Genomic DNA, 18698 nt, shown 5'->3' on the forward strand with positions numbered 1-18698 from the left:
AGCAGAACAAAAACTATCTTTGCCGTCCGTCCTTCCTGCATTGTGCATGATTCTACAACAGCAACGGAAGCCACTCACATGGAGATGGGCCAGCACCATGGGCCTCCTACCTCCTCCTGAGTCCCGGGGGTGGAGGTCACCCACCTGCACCTCCACTGCCCCCCGCCCCAGCTTTTCTGTGTCTCCCAGGGCTGCTCTACGGGCCGGCCTGGTCTCCTGGGGGACTCTCCAAGCCCATCTCTGGTTGACTTGTAACCAATGGGACTCTCACTGTTGCCCCCACCTCCAGACATTTCCAAAGTCCCCAACCGTTGGAATTAGGTGGGAGCAGACATCTGGAAGATGAGGGCAAAATTCAGGTCACTGCTGGCCAGGGGACTCCCATACCCACAGGCCGGCACTGTAGCCTGGTGCTTCAGCAATGCTGGTGGGCTAGGAGAGAAGGGCACGGCCCACACTGTCCCCAGAACACCTCCAACACAGGACACACTCCCAACAAAGCAGAACCACCGGTGGCAACCATGGCCCGTTTCCACGTGGCATTCACTCCTTCCCTGTTACTGGGCCCTCAAAAAGGTCCCTCATTTGCAGAAGCAGCTGGGCACTTGCCCCTGCAGCCAGCTCGGTTTCCCTTCCCAACCACTGGCTGCAGTGGCCCTGGGCACTGTCTATAGTGCCACTCGTTCTTGGTAAATTCAGACATAGGCCACTGTCCCCACCTGCCCTGACCCTGCACCTGGGTGCTCAGCCTACCTTTTCTGCCCCTGACTGGGCTCCCTCCTCCCGCCCTCATCCCTAGAGCCTGTGAACGTCACTTCATAGGACAAATCCTGTGGCTACGGACTGGGAAAGGATTACCAGGGGGTCCTGGGGCATCCCAGAGAGGCTAGGGGACTTTAGAGACAGACCCACAAACAGCAATGCAGCCGCGGAAGCTGGGAATACAGGGAGGACCTTCTCCAGGGCCTCTGGGAGGATGTGCAGCCCTACCACACTTGGATTCAGGTGTAGGTCTCCAGGCTGGGAGAGAGGAACTTCTGTGGTGTTGGGCACCCTGCTTTGTGGTATCTCATTCCTGCACCTGCTTCCTCTGGGGCTCACAGCCTCAGATGTCCCCCCCTCCCCCCGCCAATCAGGTCCATCAGCAACTGCACCTGACACCCAGGACCACCACCCTTCAGGACAGCCTGTCTCCCTGTGGCTACCTGTCCTGTCTCTAGACTTGCTGTCCCCTCTACTTCCTCCCTGGACAATGGCCAGCCCAGGCTCAGTCCTTGGTGCTGCTCTGTGCCCACTGTACTCTGCTGTGGCTCCTGTGGCCCTGGAGCCCATCCACTGCCATCCTGGCCTTCCCTGAAGCCAGGCTGACCTGAGTCGTGCAATTCTCGTTCTGAGTCTGCCTTGGCATATGCATGTGCACAGTGGGACTCTGGGTCCTACCCCAGGCCTGCTGATCCCACTCTTCCTGCAGGTTCTCCCCTGGCAGCCATCCTCAACCTCCTGCAGTGCCTGGCAACCAGCTTTCCACTTTCTGTCCCTGTGGGTTTCCCTGTTCTGGACACTTCGTGCATGTGGAATCACCCAGCAGGTGGTCCTTTGTATCCCCCTGCTTCACTTAATGTTTCCCAGGTTCAGCCAGATGTGGTGTGGAGGGTTCGTGCCACATTCCTCTTTCATGGCTGAATAATATTCCATTATATGGTTGAAGACAGATGCTCAACTACTGAGTCACCCGGTGCCCTGCAGATCAGTTTTGAGAGCAATGCCATCTTAATGGTCTTCTGCCTCTTGATCCATGAACATGGGATGTCCTTCATGTGATTAGGTGTCTTTCTGTGTGTGTGTGTGTGTGTGTGTGTCAATTATAGTTCATAGTTTTCAGAATATACATTTCACACTTTTTTGGTAATTATTCCTGAGCATTTTATCACTTCTGATGCTGTACATAATTTCAATTTCATTTTCATTCTGTCCATTGCTATGGTCTAGAAATACACAGATTCTTAGGTAATGATCTTGTATTCTGCAACCCAGCTTGCTTCATTCTGTACTACTAGTTTTGAAAATGGATTCTGTAGGGTTTTCTTTATATGAGATCACATCATCTAAATGGAGATAGTTTTACTTCTTCCCTTCCAATCTGGATGTCTTTTCATTTTTCTTGCCCTGTTGCCCTGTGTGGGGCTTCCATACAGTGTTGAACAGCACTGATGATGAGTGCCTCCCTGGGATTTGGTGCGAGCCTGGCCATGGTCGCCCATCTTTGCCCATCCCTCGGTCAGCAGTGAGCCCTTTGAAGAGGAGCTCTGCCTGTGGTGTGCCTCTTCTCAGAGCTCGTGGCTGCACGCTCCACCCAGTGCCCCCCTGCCTTCATCTCAGGGACGCTCTGTGCTCACCATGCTTGGGCCACACGGGCCATCCACTGACCCCAACCTCTCCGACTCCTTGTCTTTTCACTTCTTTGCTCTGTTCCCAGATTTTTACACAGCTTATTCCCTTATTTCCTCTGGGTCAGTGGCTCAGGACAAATTTGTACTCTTAACACTTATTGATGGAGACTCTGACTTCCAGGAAGATGGAGATGTACTTTCCCTGTTCTGCTAAGGACAACAAAAGCCTTAGACATTACATATAAACACAACGCAAGAGGTCTCTGAAAAGAGGAAAGGCAGACGGACTATGGACCTCAGGACCCAAGGAATGACCACTCAGTAAGTCCTCCAAGTTTTCTTTTCCTTGATGTTTCCCAGGCTGTGTGCTGGAAGAGCTGGCAACCCAGAAACACCAACATGTGCAGACCATGGGGCTCCTGGAAGAGCCAGCTGTCTAGCCACAGGACCAAGAAAGGCGCAGCCAAGCAGGACAGAAAACTTTGAGACAATAACAGCCCTACCCCAGGCAACACCACCACCCAAGCAAAGGCTGATTGGAGGAGCCTAGACCTCCATCCTCAGCTGGCTTAAGTGTGGGAGCACTGCCCCCCAGTGAGCTGGTTTTAGAGGAGCACTTTTACCACTCTCTGTGGTAGTACAAACTCCAAGGGAGGCCATGTGAATACAGTCACCAGATGCTCATGCCCCTCCACTCCCTGCCATGGAGGTGAGAGTGGAGGCCCAGTGGGGAACAGGAACTCCTACACCAGCAGCCGCAATTAGGAGGCCTCCCCCACGGAAAGGAGGCCGAATGGGGAACACCTGCCATGGTATTATCCCATATCCCACTGAAATGGAGTGAGAAGATGCCACTTAAAATAAAAATCCAGAGTCTCATAATACTCAAATGTCCAGTTTTCAAGAAAAGAAATCACTTATACCAAAACTTAGGAAGATATCAAACTAAATTTATGAAGATAATCAATAGATGCTAACACCAAAGTGAGAGAAATGTTAGAATTATCTGACAAAGATTTTAATTTTTTAAAAAGATTTTCTTTATTTATTCATGAGAGAGAGAGAGAGAGAGAGAGAGAGAGAGAGAGAGAGAGGCAGAGACATAGGCAGAGGGAGAAGCAGGCACCATGCAGGGAGTCTGACGTGAGACTTGATCCCAGGACTCCAGGATCACAACCCAAGCTGAAGGCAGCGCTAAACCGCTGAGCCACCCAGGCTGCCCTCTGACAAAGATTTTAAGCAGCCATATGAGCACGCTTCAACAGGCACTTGTGAATACTCTCAGGACAAATATAAAAAAACAGAATGCCTCAATAATAGAAGATATAAAGAAGAACCAAATGGAACATTTATTTTTTATTTATTTTTTCAAATGGAACATTTAGAAGTAAAGAATGCAGTAACTGAAATTTAAAAACTCCATGGGTGGGCTCACTGGCAGAATGGACAGGTCAGAAGATCAGACAGCTGGAAGGAACAACAAAAGAAATTACCCAATCTGAACAACAGAGAGAAAATTGTTGGGAAAAACAAAATAAAACAGAGCCCAGGGTCTTGTGGCACTATAACAAAAGGTCTAACATCTTAGTTTATCAGAGTCCTGGAGGTAGAGGTGAAAGGGCAGCTGGAAAGGCATCTAAGGAAAGTGGCTGAAAACATCCCAAATACAATAAAAGGTGGATACATACAGATTCAAGGTAAGCAAATCCAAAGTGGGTAAATCCAAAGAAACCAAGCCAAGACACATCATAAGCAAACCTCTAAGAATTGAATTCTAATACACATTATTCCATGCAGGACAGTTAATACAAGAGATTTCTCATCAGAAACCAGGGAGGAGGGTAGCCCTGGTGGGTCAGCGGTTTAGCACTGCCTTCGGCCCGGGGTGTGATCCTGGGGATCCAGGATCGAGTCCTGCATTGGGCTCCCTGCGTGGAGTCTGCTTCTCCCTCTGCTTGTGTCTGTGCTTCTCTGTCTCTCTCTGTATCTCTCAAGAATAAATAAATAAAATCTTAAAAAAAAAAAACAGGAAGGCCAGAAGAAAGTGACACCTTTACCAAATTCTTTTTTTTTAAAGATTTTATTTATTTATTCATAGAGATGCAGAGAGAGAGAGAGAGGCAGAGACACAGGCAGAGGGAGAAGCAGGCTCCATGCAGAGAGCCTGACGTGGGACTCAATCCAGGGTCTCCAGGATCATGCCCTGGGCTGCAGGCGGCACTAAACCGCTGCGCCACCAGGGCTGCCCACCTTTTCCAAATTCTAAAAGCAAAGAATTGTTAACTGAGAATTCTCTATCCAGCTATTTTGGATTTAATTCTCTATCCAGCTCTATCTATCTATCTATCTATCTATCTATCTATCTATCTATCTATCTATCTATCTATTCTCTCTCCAGATCTATCTATCTATTTAATTCTCTATCCAGCTCTATCCTCTATTTTGGATATCCAGGACATCCAAAGTGTCCTTCAGGAATTACGAGGTGGCTGATTCATTCTTAGATGTAGGACAAGAGAATTTGTTACTAGTAGACCTACCCTAAAAGAATAGCTAAAACACATTCTCAAACAGAAAGGAAACGATAAACCATCTTTGAACATCAGAAAGGAATAAACGACACAGACAGCAAAACATTTTTTATAAAAGATTTTGTTTATTTATTCATGAGAGACAGAGAGAGGCAGAGACACAGGCAGAAGGAGAAACAGGCTCCATGCAGGGAGCCCGATGCAGGGCTCAATCCAGGGACCCGAGGACCACGCCCTGGGCTGAAGTCAGGCACTAAACTGCTGAGCCACCCACGGATCCCCAAAATGTGTTGTTAAATAAAATAGAACTGGGTCTTCTAAATTATCTTTGGTGGTGGAGCAGACCTACAAGACTGTCTGATGTGGTTCTAGATGACACTGAGAAAATATTTTGGGCAATTATATTTTAAGTGGAAAGGGCAAAGGGATGTACAAGAAGGTATGTTTGCTGCACTTTACTTGAACTGTTAAAATTATGACACCAATAGACTGTGATAAGTTCTGTATACATAATGTCATACCTAGAGCAACTACAAAAAGCTACACCATAGACAAATACCAATGGTCAAAAACACCATAAATAAAAATGGAATTATAAAAAATGTGTAACTCATAGAAAGGCAGAGGAACGAGGATGGAGATTAAAATTAGAAAGAATAAACAGAAAACAAAAATAATATGGCATACTTATACTCTAACATGGTAACAATTACACTAAGTGTAAATAGTCTAAATATACCAATTAAAAGAGATTGGAAAAGTGGATAAAAAATACATGCTGCCTACAAGACTCTCACTTAAAAATCACATATAGGCAGGTTGAAAGTAAAAGGATGGAAAAAGATAAAGATATACATATACATGCAAATATTAATCAAAGAAAAGCAGAGACAGCTCTATCATTATCGGATAAAGTAGACGTCAGAGCAAAGAGAATTACAAGCCAGAGAGGAACATTACATCATGAAAAAAGGGCCAACCTACCAAGAAGACACAGCAATCTTAAATGTGCACACACTGACCCAAAGCTACAAATATGTGAACTGAAAACTGAGGCCTGAAAAGAGAAACAGAGAAACCCATAGTTATAGTTGGAGATGCCACCACTTGTCTCTCAACAACTTATGGAAAACGAGATAGAAAGTCAGCAAGGACATAGGACTCCATGACACCATGACCCCACAGGGTCGACTGGACGTTGACAGAGTACTTCACCCAATACACATTCTTTCCGAGTGTCTGTGGAACACACACCAAGACGGACCATATCATGGTCCATAAAACAAATGTCAATGAATTCAGCAGAACTGAAATCCTATGGAGTGCCTTTTCCCAGAGACAATGGAATCAAAACAATAACAGAAAGTGAACAGGAAATAACACATATTTTAGAGGAGTCTCAAGGGAAAAAAATTTAAAATATCAAACGCAGTGAAAATGAAAAAATACAACATATCAACATTTGTGAGCCACAGCTGAAGTAAGGCTGAGAGGGAAATTTATAGAAGTAAATGCACTGATTAGAGAAGAAAAGTCTCTATTTAATGACCTACACTCCACCCAAGTATCTAGAAAAAGAAGAGCAAAAGAAACCAAAAGCAATTAGAAGAATTAAATAATAAAGACTGGAAATCAGTGAAACTGAAAACAGAAAAACTAGAGAAAACTCATGAAAAAAATCTGATTCCTTGAAAAGATCAATAACATTGATGAACCTTCAGCAAGATGGATAAAGAACACAGAACACACACAACTACAGACCAATATCCCTCATGAATCTAGAAGGAAATCCTTAGCAAATTATTATCAGATGGGACTTGACAATGAATAAAAGGAATTATACATCACGATCAAGAGGGACCCATGGCTGCTTGAATGCTCACATGTAACAGACTAATGGAAAAAAACCACATGATTACATCAATCATTGCTGGTAAAGCATTTGACAAAATTCAACACCTGTTTATGATATAGACTCTCAGAAAAATAGTCATAGAGTGGAACTTCTGGACTAGACAAGGAGAGTCTACAGAATTCCTGCAGTTCACAGCACACCACTCATTCCTGAGTGAAGCAGGGGACCTGTGGCAGGGACTGTCCAGCCTGGGGCACTCCCTCAGATGGCCACACCTGGCCTGGGTGTCAGCAGGACACCAGTTCTCTGGGGCGTTCCCCTGAAGGTCAGAGCAGAATGGGGGCAGGGAAGGGACATGGGGGCATGCTCTATGTCTGGGCCAAGGGCCACCAGGGGCAGGGGGACCCTGGGCTGCAGTCCAGCTCTAGGCTGGGTGGACAGGGAGAGGGAGGGTCTGAGGCCAGATGGCCATCCCAGCCCCTCCCAAGCCAGGGAGGGTCTGAGGCCAGGGGTTAGCAGAGGCTGGGGGCAGTGATGGGACGGTTATTGGGGTGGGGAGGTGGCCCTGGGGGCAGGGGGTCAATGGTGTACATTTCTAATCACACAATAAATAAGTCCTGGAGTCCAGTGTGCAGCCTGGCAGTTGTAGTTAATGATACTGTATTGCATATGTGAAAGTTTCAAGAGAGTCAATCTTAAAGTATGTGTCAGTGAGGTGAGCTACTTGGCCATGATTCTGCAGAATGTATAAACACTGAGTCACTACGTTATACACCCAAAACCCATGTCATGTGTCACTTACATCTCATTATAGAAAGGGCCTGGGGAGGCAGTGGGAGAGGAGCTGGGAGGTGGGGCGACCGTGTCCTGGCCCCTGCAGGGACTCGCTCAGCGGTCACTTGGGGATACTCTGGGCCTTGTGTGGCCTCGTGGGTACAGCGGGGCCTGAGATGGGAAGTGAGACAGGTGTAGTTCGCTCCAGATGGCTTCCCATTCTGTTCAAGAAGTCCCAACTGAACGCTGCCTTGACGGGGAGCTCACTGCCCCAGCTAATTTCAGGCAGAAATAGGTTCGACACAGATTCCAATTCCCTCTCTTTCCACTGGAGTAGATGGAATCATCCCAGTGAGTGGGCACGCCACATAATACCTACCCTCCTGTGCCACCCCCAGGCCCTGCCCTGGCCCAGGCGCACCTATACTGGGGCTGGAGCCTGCTGGGGCTTCACCCCCGCCAGCAGTTGGCTGGCTCTCCCCCACTTTCAAGCTGGCGTGAGTGTCGAAAGGTCCTCTCCATCCAATAAAACCCAGACAACCCCCTCAGCACACCCAGGGACACTCGTGTGCACAAAGTATGCTCATGTTCACATGCACTCACGTGTGCAAGCACACACTTATCCTCCCCGACACCGCAGCTGAGCACGTGGGATGTTTGCCCAGACGTGAAGCTTCTTCCTTCGTGCGACCACGGGGCAGAGAGGACCGCAGGCTTAGCAGACGAGCTAACCTGGGAGGGCTTAGTGTTCCTGCTCCTGGCACAGCCCCTCCAGACCACATGGCAGCACCCAGCACAGACAGGGGTCTCCAGGGAAGGGGCTCCTGCTTCATTTTTGCCCTTTCTGGCCCTAATCCAGCCAGTCAACTGCGTCAGTCACAGGTGTGTTGCTCGTGTTCCCCGGACCCCCTGCCCAGGTCTGCTTGTGGGTGGCCATTGTCCCAGTAGGGCTGCAGGACCCTTGGGTCAGCTGCAGGGAGCATGCAGGATGTGGTGGAGATTACAAGCAGGGACCCAGGTGTGGCCTACAGGTTAGGGCACACATCAGCCCCATGTCCACACCCAGGCCTTCCCCTGAGCTGCCTCTTGGAGCTGGGACACTGGGATCTGGGGCCCTGCTGGCATAGCTACTTCTCTGCAGAGGCCAAAGGAGCTACATAGGCCTTTAGAGGCACACTGGCTCAGGGCCCAGGCGCAGACCATGGAGCATGGTGGTGGTGAGGTGGTGAGGTGGTGAGGGAAGGGGCCCTGGGAGCAGCGGATGCTCAAGAAGCAGGTGCACAGGCACAGCCCTCACCCATGATACATGGCCAAGCAGTGAGGAGCTGCTTCCCAGGCAGGGTGGGGAGGCCTCGGTGGGTCTCTTCCGAGGGAGGACAGAAAAGAAGGACACGCAGACAGGCCCGAGGGGAATTTCGTTTATGGGACAAGCCAAATGCAATGCAAAGTTGTTTTTGTTCTTTTTTTTTTAACCAAAATAAATAAATCAGATCTGTTCCTGTGATGGGTGAGGGGAGCTGCCCCACAGCCCTGGCCCTCCTCTCCTCTCCTGACCAGCTGTGACACAGCACAGAAAAGAATGCTTCTGTCTCCACGGTGTCGGGGGAAATGGACATAGGAATGGGCTGGGTGGGTGGTGGGAGGTGGGGGGCAGCTGCACCTTGGCTTGGCCGTGTACCCTGCACACCTGGTGCCACCTGGCCCCAGGTGGGTGAAGCATGCATGGCCCCCACGCATGGCCCGGAACCATCTTGAGGGACGGAAGTGGACACTGCAGAGAGCGGACCTGCCCTCTCTGTGCCAGGTCGGGGGTAGGCCCCCTCCTGCCAGCTGCCCCCAGCCACCTTGCCAGAGCTCAGCTCACCCGCGACAGTTCCTTCTGAGGGCCCTGGGGCTGGAGGTGAAAAGGCAGCCACCTGGGTCCAGGTGCAGCAGCCCCCTTGCTGGGTGACAAGGACCGCCGCTACCTGGGGAGGCCATGTGAGGCTGGTCCTGCGGGGGTGGGGGCTGGGGTGCAGCTGACCCTCTCAGGACACCTGCAGGGACTCCCTCTCCTCCTCCTGCTCCCCGTGGCCTCCGCAGAGGATGCGCAGCTGGACAGAAGTCATAGTGCCTGAGGGGGCAGCCAAGCACACGGGGGATGGCAGCCTAACTGGTAAGCGAGGGGGGTGTGCGGTGCAGTGGAAGGGCAGAGGTGTGGGCAGCGCTGAGGCACTATTCTTTAGTTGAGAAGCGAGGGGCGGCCGTGGCTGTGGAGGGCAGTGGCCCACGCGGCCACGTGGCGTCTATGAAAAGTTCTTAAAGGCGTCCAGGTCGAAGGCCGTGTCCAGGAGACGCTGCAGCTCCGTGAGGTGGGTCTTCTTGTTGCCGGTGGCTGGAGCAGCAGCTGGGTCCCGGCCTGCATACCTGCAGGGGTGTTGGCAGGGGTCACGGAGGAGGTGATGGCAGAGCCACGGAGGACCCGGTCCCCGCTGCTCTCCCAAGGCCCCACTCACCACACGGGCTTGGCGCGGCTGATGGTTGTCCGCAGCCTGGGCTTCACGTAGTCATAGTAGCCCTGGTTCTTGTGCTCCTCCTGGCACCAGGCCAGCTCGGCATTGGGGTACTTCTGTACCTCCCGCAGCAGGAGGTCAAAGGGGAACGGGGACAGCTGCGGGGAGAGAGTGCGGGGTCTGGTCAGGAGGGGCACATTCAGGGGCCCCTGATGACCTGGGGGGCGCCAGCACACCTGCCCTCACCTGTTCAATCCTGGTGATGGCCACTTGCTCTGCCATGCCTCGCGCCTTCCGCTCGCGGGTGAGGTCGTAGTACACCTTGCCAGTACAGAACAGAAGTCTCTTGACGTTCTCCGGGTTCTGGGCTGCGAGGCCATCTTCGGGGATGACCCGCTGGAAGTGCGTTCCTACGAGAGGATCCCCGCAGCCGGGGGTTCTCTCAGGACCTGGTGGAGGACACCTGGGACCCTCCCACCGCTGCCCTGCATGGGTGGGGTCCCCCAGGCAGGGCTGTGACCAGGGCTGATGCCAGAGTACATAGCTCCTTGCAAACACCAGCTTCGGATGTGACCGAGAGAGCCCTGAGGAGCACGTCACGTGCAGTGCACAGTAGGCACACCAGTTCCTTCTTCCGAACAGCCCATCCCAGATGCCCAGTACGACTTAGTCTGATCACTCTGCTCAGACTCTCCACAAGTTTACAAATCCTGAAGCCTTCCACACAACTGGACAAATACCCAGATTCCCATTGCTAGGCTGGGCCCCATAACCAGCTGCCTTCAGGAAGCAGCATGTTCGTGCTACAGAAGGACACTTCCCCCACGCAATACAGGTCAGATCTGAAAGGCCCACCATGAATGTAATGCTCAGGGGTGCGAGACAGGGAGACCCATGTCACTGCTCCCATGCAGCCTGGTACCGGAAGCCCCAGCCAGAGCAGTTGGGGGAGAAGGAAGAGAAAAGGCCTCTAACTTGTAAAAGAAGAGATAAAATTATCTGTGTGTGGATGACATGATATTGTATGTAGAAAACCCCCAAATTAGAAGAGATGAACTCAGCAAAGTTGTGAATCAAAAAAAAATCCACATTCAGAGCTCAGAGGCATTTCTGCACACTGACAACAAACCACCCAAACGTGAATAAGAAACTCCATTTGCAATGGCATTAAAGGAATAAAATACTTAAGGATCAAGACAGGGAAGGCGTGCACATTGTGTTCACGGGCGGGCAAGCCTGCTGCTGTTATAATGTCGGTAGTCCTCAGAGTGACCTACACATTTGATCCTACCAGAACCCGAGTGATGTCTTCTGCAGAGACAGAGAAATCCTTCCTAACACGCATGGATTCGCAAAGGCCCCTGAAGAGCCAGAATGATCTTACAACAGAGGAGCACGGTTTCTGATGTCAGAAGCCAGCACAGAGCTACAGTGCCCGGATCAGTGAGGCCCCAGCTTGCCGACCGGGACAGGAAGCCCAGAAGTAAGCCCAGCACACACAACATCTTTGTGACGAGGGAGCCAAGACCATTCAGTAGGGAAGGAAAAGGAGTCTTTGCAAAGAACGTTGGGTAAACCTGGACATCCACATGCAAAGGACTAGTACACCACACAGAAAAGTTAATCCAAAATACGCTAAGGACTTCAACACAGGAACTACAATAATAACACTCTTAGAAGAAAACAGAGCAAACACTTCAGAACCCTGGATGTAACAGTGATCTGGGTGTAAACAGAAAAAGAGAGACTTTAAGAAGCCCGACGTGGGACTCAATCCCAGGTCTCCAGGATCAGGCCCTGGGCTGAAGGCGGCACAAAACCGCTGAGCTACCAGGGCTGCCCAGAATAAATAAAATCTTAAAAAAAGAGGCAACATGCAGAAATGAGAAAACAACTGTAAGCTCTCTGATGTCAGATTAGTATCCAGCTTATAGAAAGAACTTCTAAATATCAACACCAACACAAAGAACCCAAAGAAATCAGGCAAAGGACAGAAGAGATGCTTCTCTGAAGCAGATACCTAGCCAGCCAGCAGACGCACGAGAGGAGGCTCGCCATCACTGTCAGCAGGGAAACACAAGTTAAAACCACAAGGTATGGCTTCACGGGCAGTAGCATGGCCATGATAAACACACACCAAGAGCCAGTGTGGACATGGAGAAGCTGGAGACCTCCAGAGTGTGGGTAGGGATGTCAAAAGGCACAGCTGCTGGGGAAAACCGCACAGAGGTTCCTCAATGACCTAAAAACAGAACCACCGTAGGATCCCCCAGTGCCACCCCTGGGGATATGCTCAAAGGGACCAAACGTGAGTTCTCCAAAGGTATCTACACACCCAGCTCACGGCAGCATCAATCACAATCACTCCTAAGTGGAAGCGACCGATGTCCACTGACAGATAAACAGGTAATGAGTGTTTCATCCGCACATTGGAGTAGCATTCAGCCTTAAACCTGAAAGGCGTCCTGACACCTGCTGTGATGTGAGTGGACCTGGAGACACAGCGACACCTGTTGCCCTCCTGCCTGTACTTACTTGAGAGGCCTCTCATGGCTAGACCAGAGACAGTAAGTGGGATGGAGGATCTCTGGAGGTGGCCACACAGCTGTGAGCATGCTTAAGGCTCATGAGCTGCACATGTGGAAACACTTATGTTTAAATTTTATGTGTATTTCACCATAATAACGATAAATGGGAACACAAACCAACCAAGCAGGGCTTCACCCGAATTGGAGATTAAGGAGGCACCCCCGGCCAGGTGAGCCTGGGGATGGGGGGCCTGCTCCATGCTGTGTCCACTGCCTGCCATCAGGGTAGGATCTCAACGCTGTGGGCCTCACTGCATGTCCCCCAGGAGCAGCGGCCAAGCAGCAGGGGAAATGAGTTCAAACTTGCTTCCTGCCTCTACAGGAGACCTGGGGCATGCCCAGGTGAAGACCGCAGACCCGGTGAGCAACTCACAAGCAAGCTCCAACTTGTGGCCTGTTGTGTTCACTGGTCTTTATCCGATGACCAACGATGTGGCAAAGGCCACAGTGAGACTGTCATGTACAGGTCCCAAGCCTCACACCCACCTGAGAGCATCTCATCGAAGCTGGTTCTGGCCTCAGGGTGCCGCAGCAGAGACTTGGGGGTGAAGATGATTAGCTGGAACAGAATAGCATAGGCTGTGATGGATAAGGCCCCACAGATTCTGGAAGGCATGGCGAGGATGGCCCCGACTCATCCCCAGGCTGGGGACCTGGTACTGTGCCCCACCCACAGCTCTGCGGGCAGGAGCTGCTGGGATGCTGCTGCTTCCCATTCAGCCATGTGTGTACTCCTCTGGGACCTCTTCCAGTCTGCTCTGAGCCCCAGTGCACTTCCCTGTACCCAGCAAAGAGCCCCCACCTCTCTTCAGGGTCCCCACCCAGAACCAGGGCTGTCTCGACCCAGGGTCCCTTGACACACACACTTCTACTCACCCTTCAACACCCTGCCCAGGAGTCTGCTGGTTGGGACCCTTCTAGGGCTCACCCCTCTTCTACCACCCCCTCACACGTCCCTCTTCCCAATGAACGGGGGCCTGGACTCTGCGGGTCAGGCCTCTGAGCAGGGACCCCCACAACTGACCGGCTTCCGGAAGGGCAGGAGAATCTGACGACGCAGCACATGGAAGAAGTTGCCAGGGGTGGAGCAGTTGACGACAACCCAGTTGCAATCATACAGCTGGTTTATGTCAAAGTTGGCTTCTTCCAGGTTCTGCAGCTCGAGGGAGAGGCCAGAGGCCAGGCAGCACTGAGCACCTACCGTGGGACTTGGGGGCAGAAGCCCCAGCCTCAGGGCTGTCCTGCCCTTGCTCTGTCCACTATACCCTCCACTCCTCTGGAGACCTCAGCCACGCCTGGACCTTCGTTCTACCTACAGCCATGTCCGGTTCACCTTAGAAACCAACTCCCTAGGGGCACGTGGGTGGCTCAGTGGTGGAGCATCTGTCTTTGGCTCAGGGCGTGATCCCGGAGTCCTGGGATCGCCCGCATCAGGCTCCTTGCAGGGTCCCTGTTTCTCCCTCTGCCTACATCTCTGCCTCTCTGTGTCTCTCAGGAATAAATAAAATCTTAAGAAAAAAAAAAAAAAAGGGAAACCAACTCCCAGTTACTTTGTTCCAAGTCTTAAAGCTCTACTGAAGCCAGCCCAGAGGGCTCCACGTTCTTTCCTCTAAGTCATCTGCCTGAACCCAATGCAGTCGCTTGTCACGCAGCAGCACAAAGGAGACTCGCACTTTTGGGGGGGGCCAGCAGGAACTGCCCTCCCGTCACCCCCATGAGGCCCAGGTGCAAAGCAGCGGTGCCTGTGGCGTGACCGCTCTGCTCACCGGCAGGACGTCCGGGTCATCATTGCACATCTGCAGGAACCGCTCTGGCCGGGCGGAGGAATGTTCCGGGCCCTGGAACCGGAACACAAATTATGGTTTGGGAGCTCTGCAGAAGGGGGAGATATACTTGCCACATCTCTTCCTTCACAAACTCTGGTCATTTTTGGTCTGAAATACGCTGAGCCGCATAGACCCGCTGGCATTTCAACTCTTTCCCCTCCCCAAGAGGTTGGATGGGCACTTCCACGTCCGGAAGGTTTCCAAAACCCAGTCCTGAGACGGTGTCCCACAGGGCCTCTGCAGTGAGGAGAGTCCCCATAGACCCACGGCAGGGACGGGGAGGGGAGCAGGACCGGACGCCTGCTCCTGGGGCTGGAGGCAGACCGGACTGCACCATGCCAGCTTCTGGGGCCAGAGTCCTAGGCTTGGTGGGGAGGGCTGGGGGCTCACCATGCCCTCCATGCCATGGGGGAGCAGCAGCACGATGCCATTCTGTCGCACCCACTTGGCCTGTCCTGGGCAGATGAACTGGTCTATGATGCACTGGGCCGTGTTGTGGAAGTCACCAAACTGGGCCTCCCAGAGGACCAGGGCATTAGGGCTGGCCATGGCAAAGCCCAGCTCGAAGCCTGTGGAATGAGGAGGCCTGAGTCAGCTGGCGGGCGGGGAGGGGGCTACTGTGGGATACGGTGGTGGAAGGAGGGCTTGTGGGCTGGGGCACTTACCCAGGACCCCATACTCAGAGAGAGAGCTGTTGCACACGGTGTAGGGGGCCTGGTTGGGCCAGAGGTGGTTCATGGGAATGCAGGTCTTCTTGTCCACGTTCTGGTCGTGGAGCACGTGGTGGCGGTGGCTGTGGCATAACAGCACAGATTAGAAGGTGGGAGCACCTGTGCTGTGCCCTGACACACAGACCTAAGAGGCAGCTACTTGCTGCAGTGGCCACTTCTCCACAGAAGTGTCCACGTCTGAGCAGGGGAAGAGTGCTTGCCGGCCGACACAGGATTTTCTTTTCTAGAGAAACACCAGAGCCCTCCCTTTCAGTGCCAAAAGAACCCTGAGAGAATTACCTAAAGGTGCCTCGCTCCACATCCTGGCCGCTCAGCCGGATATGGATGCCCTCCTTCAGGAGGGACCCGAAAGCCATGTACTCCGCCAGAGCCCAGTCCACGGTCCTGTTCTTCACCATCTCCCCACGGGTCTTCAAGATCCGGCTCAGCCCTGCACAGACAGGGTGCTCAGCAGCCACCGGGCATACCAGTGGGAGACAAGAGCAGTAGCTCCTTCGGCCTGGCCAGCAGCTGTGACGACCCAACCTTTCCTCTGCCATGGGGGTGGAGGACCATGCTGGGCCAGCCCTGTGCGGGAGAGAAGTCCACGGACATGGCCCAACACTTCCACAGGTCAGTGGGCGTCCTCACCTCCATGAATGGTGAAGTTCTCCACGGGCACGGAACTGGCCACATTCCCAATGTGTGTCAGAATGTCCTCTGTCAGGCCTGTGGAGGGGCAGGTCATGCTCCTTGGCTGTCCGTCCAGGGTGAAGAAGCCTAGGACAGGGAGACAAGCTGACACATGGCCGCCACTCTTCTAGAAACCAACTGTAGCCCACAGGGGTGTGGTGGGGGTGGAGGAGAGGGGCAAAGGCGATGCTCCTCACTCACCGGGCCAGGGGGAGTCCAGCCAGTGCTTGATGTGCAAGATCTTCTCGTCCTTGGACCTGGTGAAGGCCTCCTCGCAGATCTTATCATACTTGGAGATCTCCTCCTGTGGGGTCAGGCATAGCACAGCCATTAGGGGCGCTCTGCATAGGATACCCCACCACAGCGCACCTGACTCTGCTGGCCCCCCATGTGTATGACGGCTCTGAGGCCTGCCAGAAGCCTGCTGTGTTCTCATCTTTATCCCTAGCATCTGCTTTGTGTCTAGGGGCTGCAGACCTGCTTGAGGTCAGATGCCCTGTCCCTGCCTGGTCTCTGTCCACCCCTCCTGGATTGGAACCGGGGACTTACCTCGTACTCCGGCTGGTTGACCACACCCTGGGACACCAGCAGCTCTGCATACTTCTGCAGCACGGGCTTCTGCTTGCGGATCTGCTTGTACATGAGTGGCTGCGTGAACATGGGCTCATCCATCTCGTTGTGGCCGTTGCGCCGATAACACACCTGGACACAGCCCGGACATGCTGGCATCAGGGACCCACCAGCACCAGCCTGCTCTCCTACACCATGCGCCCTGTTGTCCCTCCTCTACAATTCGGGTCCTGCTGAGATCTCCTTTATGCCAGAGTCGCCACCACAGGAGATGAAACCAGTGACCTGAGGACACCCTGGCACAAGACCTGAACTACCTTCCTTCCCAGCAGGGCCCTAGGATGTGGGCGGGTCTGCCGCGAGTGGGAGCCCACTGCTCCTCTCCCAGACACAGATGGAGGCTGCTCACCAGGTCCACTACCACGTCCTTATGGAAGGTGCTCCGCCACTCGGCCGCCACCTTGCACACATACATGACAGCCTCTGGGTCGTCCGAGTTCACGTGGAAAATGGGCGCATTCACGACGCGGGCCACGTCGGTGGGGTAGGGTGAGGAGCGGGCCATGCGTGGGTCAGTGGTGAAGCCGATCTGCAAGAGACACGCTGCTGGGCGGGGCTGGGCAAGGTGGGTGGCACTTCACTGGCCCAGCAGGGCCGGGTCAGACAGGTGGGGCTGGGCGGGGTTAGGCTGGGTGGGGTGGGTGGAGCACCACTGTCTTAGCTGCCTCCTGGCTGCACCTGCCCTACTTGGTCCCCCAATGGCTACTCAGGTGGTTTATTAAAAACCGTTTTGTTGTTTCCTATTCTGCGAAGAAACTTCATATGTTCAACACATAGAGTTTGGAAGACAGGATTAAAAAATTAAAGTTAATTTAAACAAAGTTACATATCTTTCCACCAGGTACAGGGTAAACACCTTGATGTCTTTCTTTGCACATATACAGCTAATATATATTAAAAATTTCAGAGGCTGGTCTATAACCCAGCAGTTTCTTCATTTAACACTGTAAGCACTATTTTATTTTCTTCCTTCCTTCCTTCCTTCCTTCCTTCCTTCCTTCCTTCCTTCCTTCCTTCCTTCCTTTTTCTTTCTCTCTCTCTTTCTTTTCTTTTCTTTCTTTCTTTCTTTCTTTCTTTCTTTCTTTCTTTCTTTCGATTTTATTTATTCATGAGAGACAGACAGACACACACACACACACACACACACACACACACACACACACAGAGGCAGAGACACAGGCAGAGGGAGAAGCTGGCTCCATGCAGGGAGCCTGATGTGGGACTCGATCCCGGGACTCCAGGATCACGCCCTGGGCCAAAGGCAGGCACTAAACTGCTGAGCCACCCAGGGATCCCCATCAGCACTGTTTTCTTTGAAAGGAAAATTTAAAGCTTTCATGATCATCCTTACTTTGTCTATATTTGTATTTCTATGACCTCTATCTCCTATTGACTTCTAGGAAATGCCTCACACGCACAGTGTGACAATACCATAGTGGTCACACATGAGCGCCTGCAAACCTCTGTGCCAACATGACCTGCTTCTGCTGCAGCGACTATCCTCTTAGGCTTGTCCCAACTTTACAATTTTGATACAATTTCAGAGTGGAGAAAGTTGAAAGAATAACACAAATAATTCCCATACACTCTTTACTCAGATTTGGCACTTGTTTCCTTTTGTCTTTTACCATCCATGCTCCCTCCCTCCACATGTGTGCGACACAGGACGTAGGTAGTCCCCATTTGCTAAAACAGGGATGTTCCCTGAGCAGCCTAATCAATTCCATATCCCAGGCTCCACACACACACACGCGCCCCCACTCTGTGCCCTCTCTTGTTTCCCTTTCATCTGGAAGACTCCCCACCTTTCTTGATTTTCATAGCACTGGCATCTGTCCATTTTACTGGTGGTGGACACGTTCCCACACAGGTCTACTCCAGGAAATACAGAGCTCACTTGCGTCCACTCCCAGGAAGGGAACGCTGAGCCACAGGCTGCGAGCCTGTGGATGTCTGCAAATGCCAGCAAGCTTCTCTTCTGTTGCGAGTGTGCCATTCAAGTTCCAACTGGTGGCAAGTGAGGGCCCCACACTGTCTTTCACCAAACTGTGACTCTGTCTCCATGGTATTAAATGTTTTGATGATTATATAGCACTGCTTCCTATGGTTTTGCCAAAATATATGCCAAGACTTCTACTGTCAGACATATGGCTTATTGTCTACTTTTGTAAGCAGTACCATTATGGTTTTGACAAACATAGAAAAGCAT

At 52.0% G+C, this 18698-nt stretch overlaps 1 protein-coding gene across 2 annotated transcripts in view; it reads right to left on the reverse strand.

Moving 5' to 3' along the window:
- Positions 1 to 8953: 8953 nt before the first annotated feature.
- The window catches only part of OGDH (oxoglutarate dehydrogenase), a 71451-nt gene continuing 61706 nt past the window's right edge, over positions 8954 to 18698 (reverse strand). For both annotated transcript variants that reach the window (XM_055335484.1, XM_055335485.1), the window contains exons 11-23: positions 16839 to 17018; positions 16409 to 16561; positions 16061 to 16163; positions 15818 to 15946; positions 15467 to 15617; positions 15122 to 15249; positions 14847 to 15025; positions 14397 to 14468; positions 13655 to 13783; positions 13117 to 13189; positions 10289 to 10452; positions 10046 to 10200; positions 8954 to 9956 (exon numbers count right to left, since the gene is read on the reverse strand). In XM_055335484.1, the coding sequence (XP_055191459.1) occupies positions 9836 to 9956; positions 10046 to 10200; positions 10289 to 10452; positions 13117 to 13189; positions 13655 to 13783; positions 14397 to 14468; positions 14847 to 15025; positions 15122 to 15249; positions 15467 to 15617; positions 15818 to 15946; positions 16061 to 16163; positions 16409 to 16561; positions 16839 to 17018 (1737 nt within the window). In that variant the 3' untranslated portion in view covers positions 8954 to 9835. The remainder of the gene's footprint in view (positions 9957 to 10045; positions 10201 to 10288; positions 10453 to 13116; positions 13190 to 13654; positions 13784 to 14396; positions 14469 to 14846; positions 15026 to 15121; positions 15250 to 15466; positions 15618 to 15817; positions 15947 to 16060; positions 16164 to 16408; positions 16562 to 16838; positions 17019 to 18698) is intronic.

This window comes from Nyctereutes procyonoides, unplaced genomic scaffold (assembly GCF_905146905.1).
Source record: "Nyctereutes procyonoides isolate TBG_1078 unplaced genomic scaffold, NYPRO_anot_genome, whole genome shotgun sequence".
In the NCBI taxonomy this organism is placed as follows: Eukaryota; Metazoa; Chordata; class Mammalia; order Carnivora; family Canidae; genus Nyctereutes; species Nyctereutes procyonoides.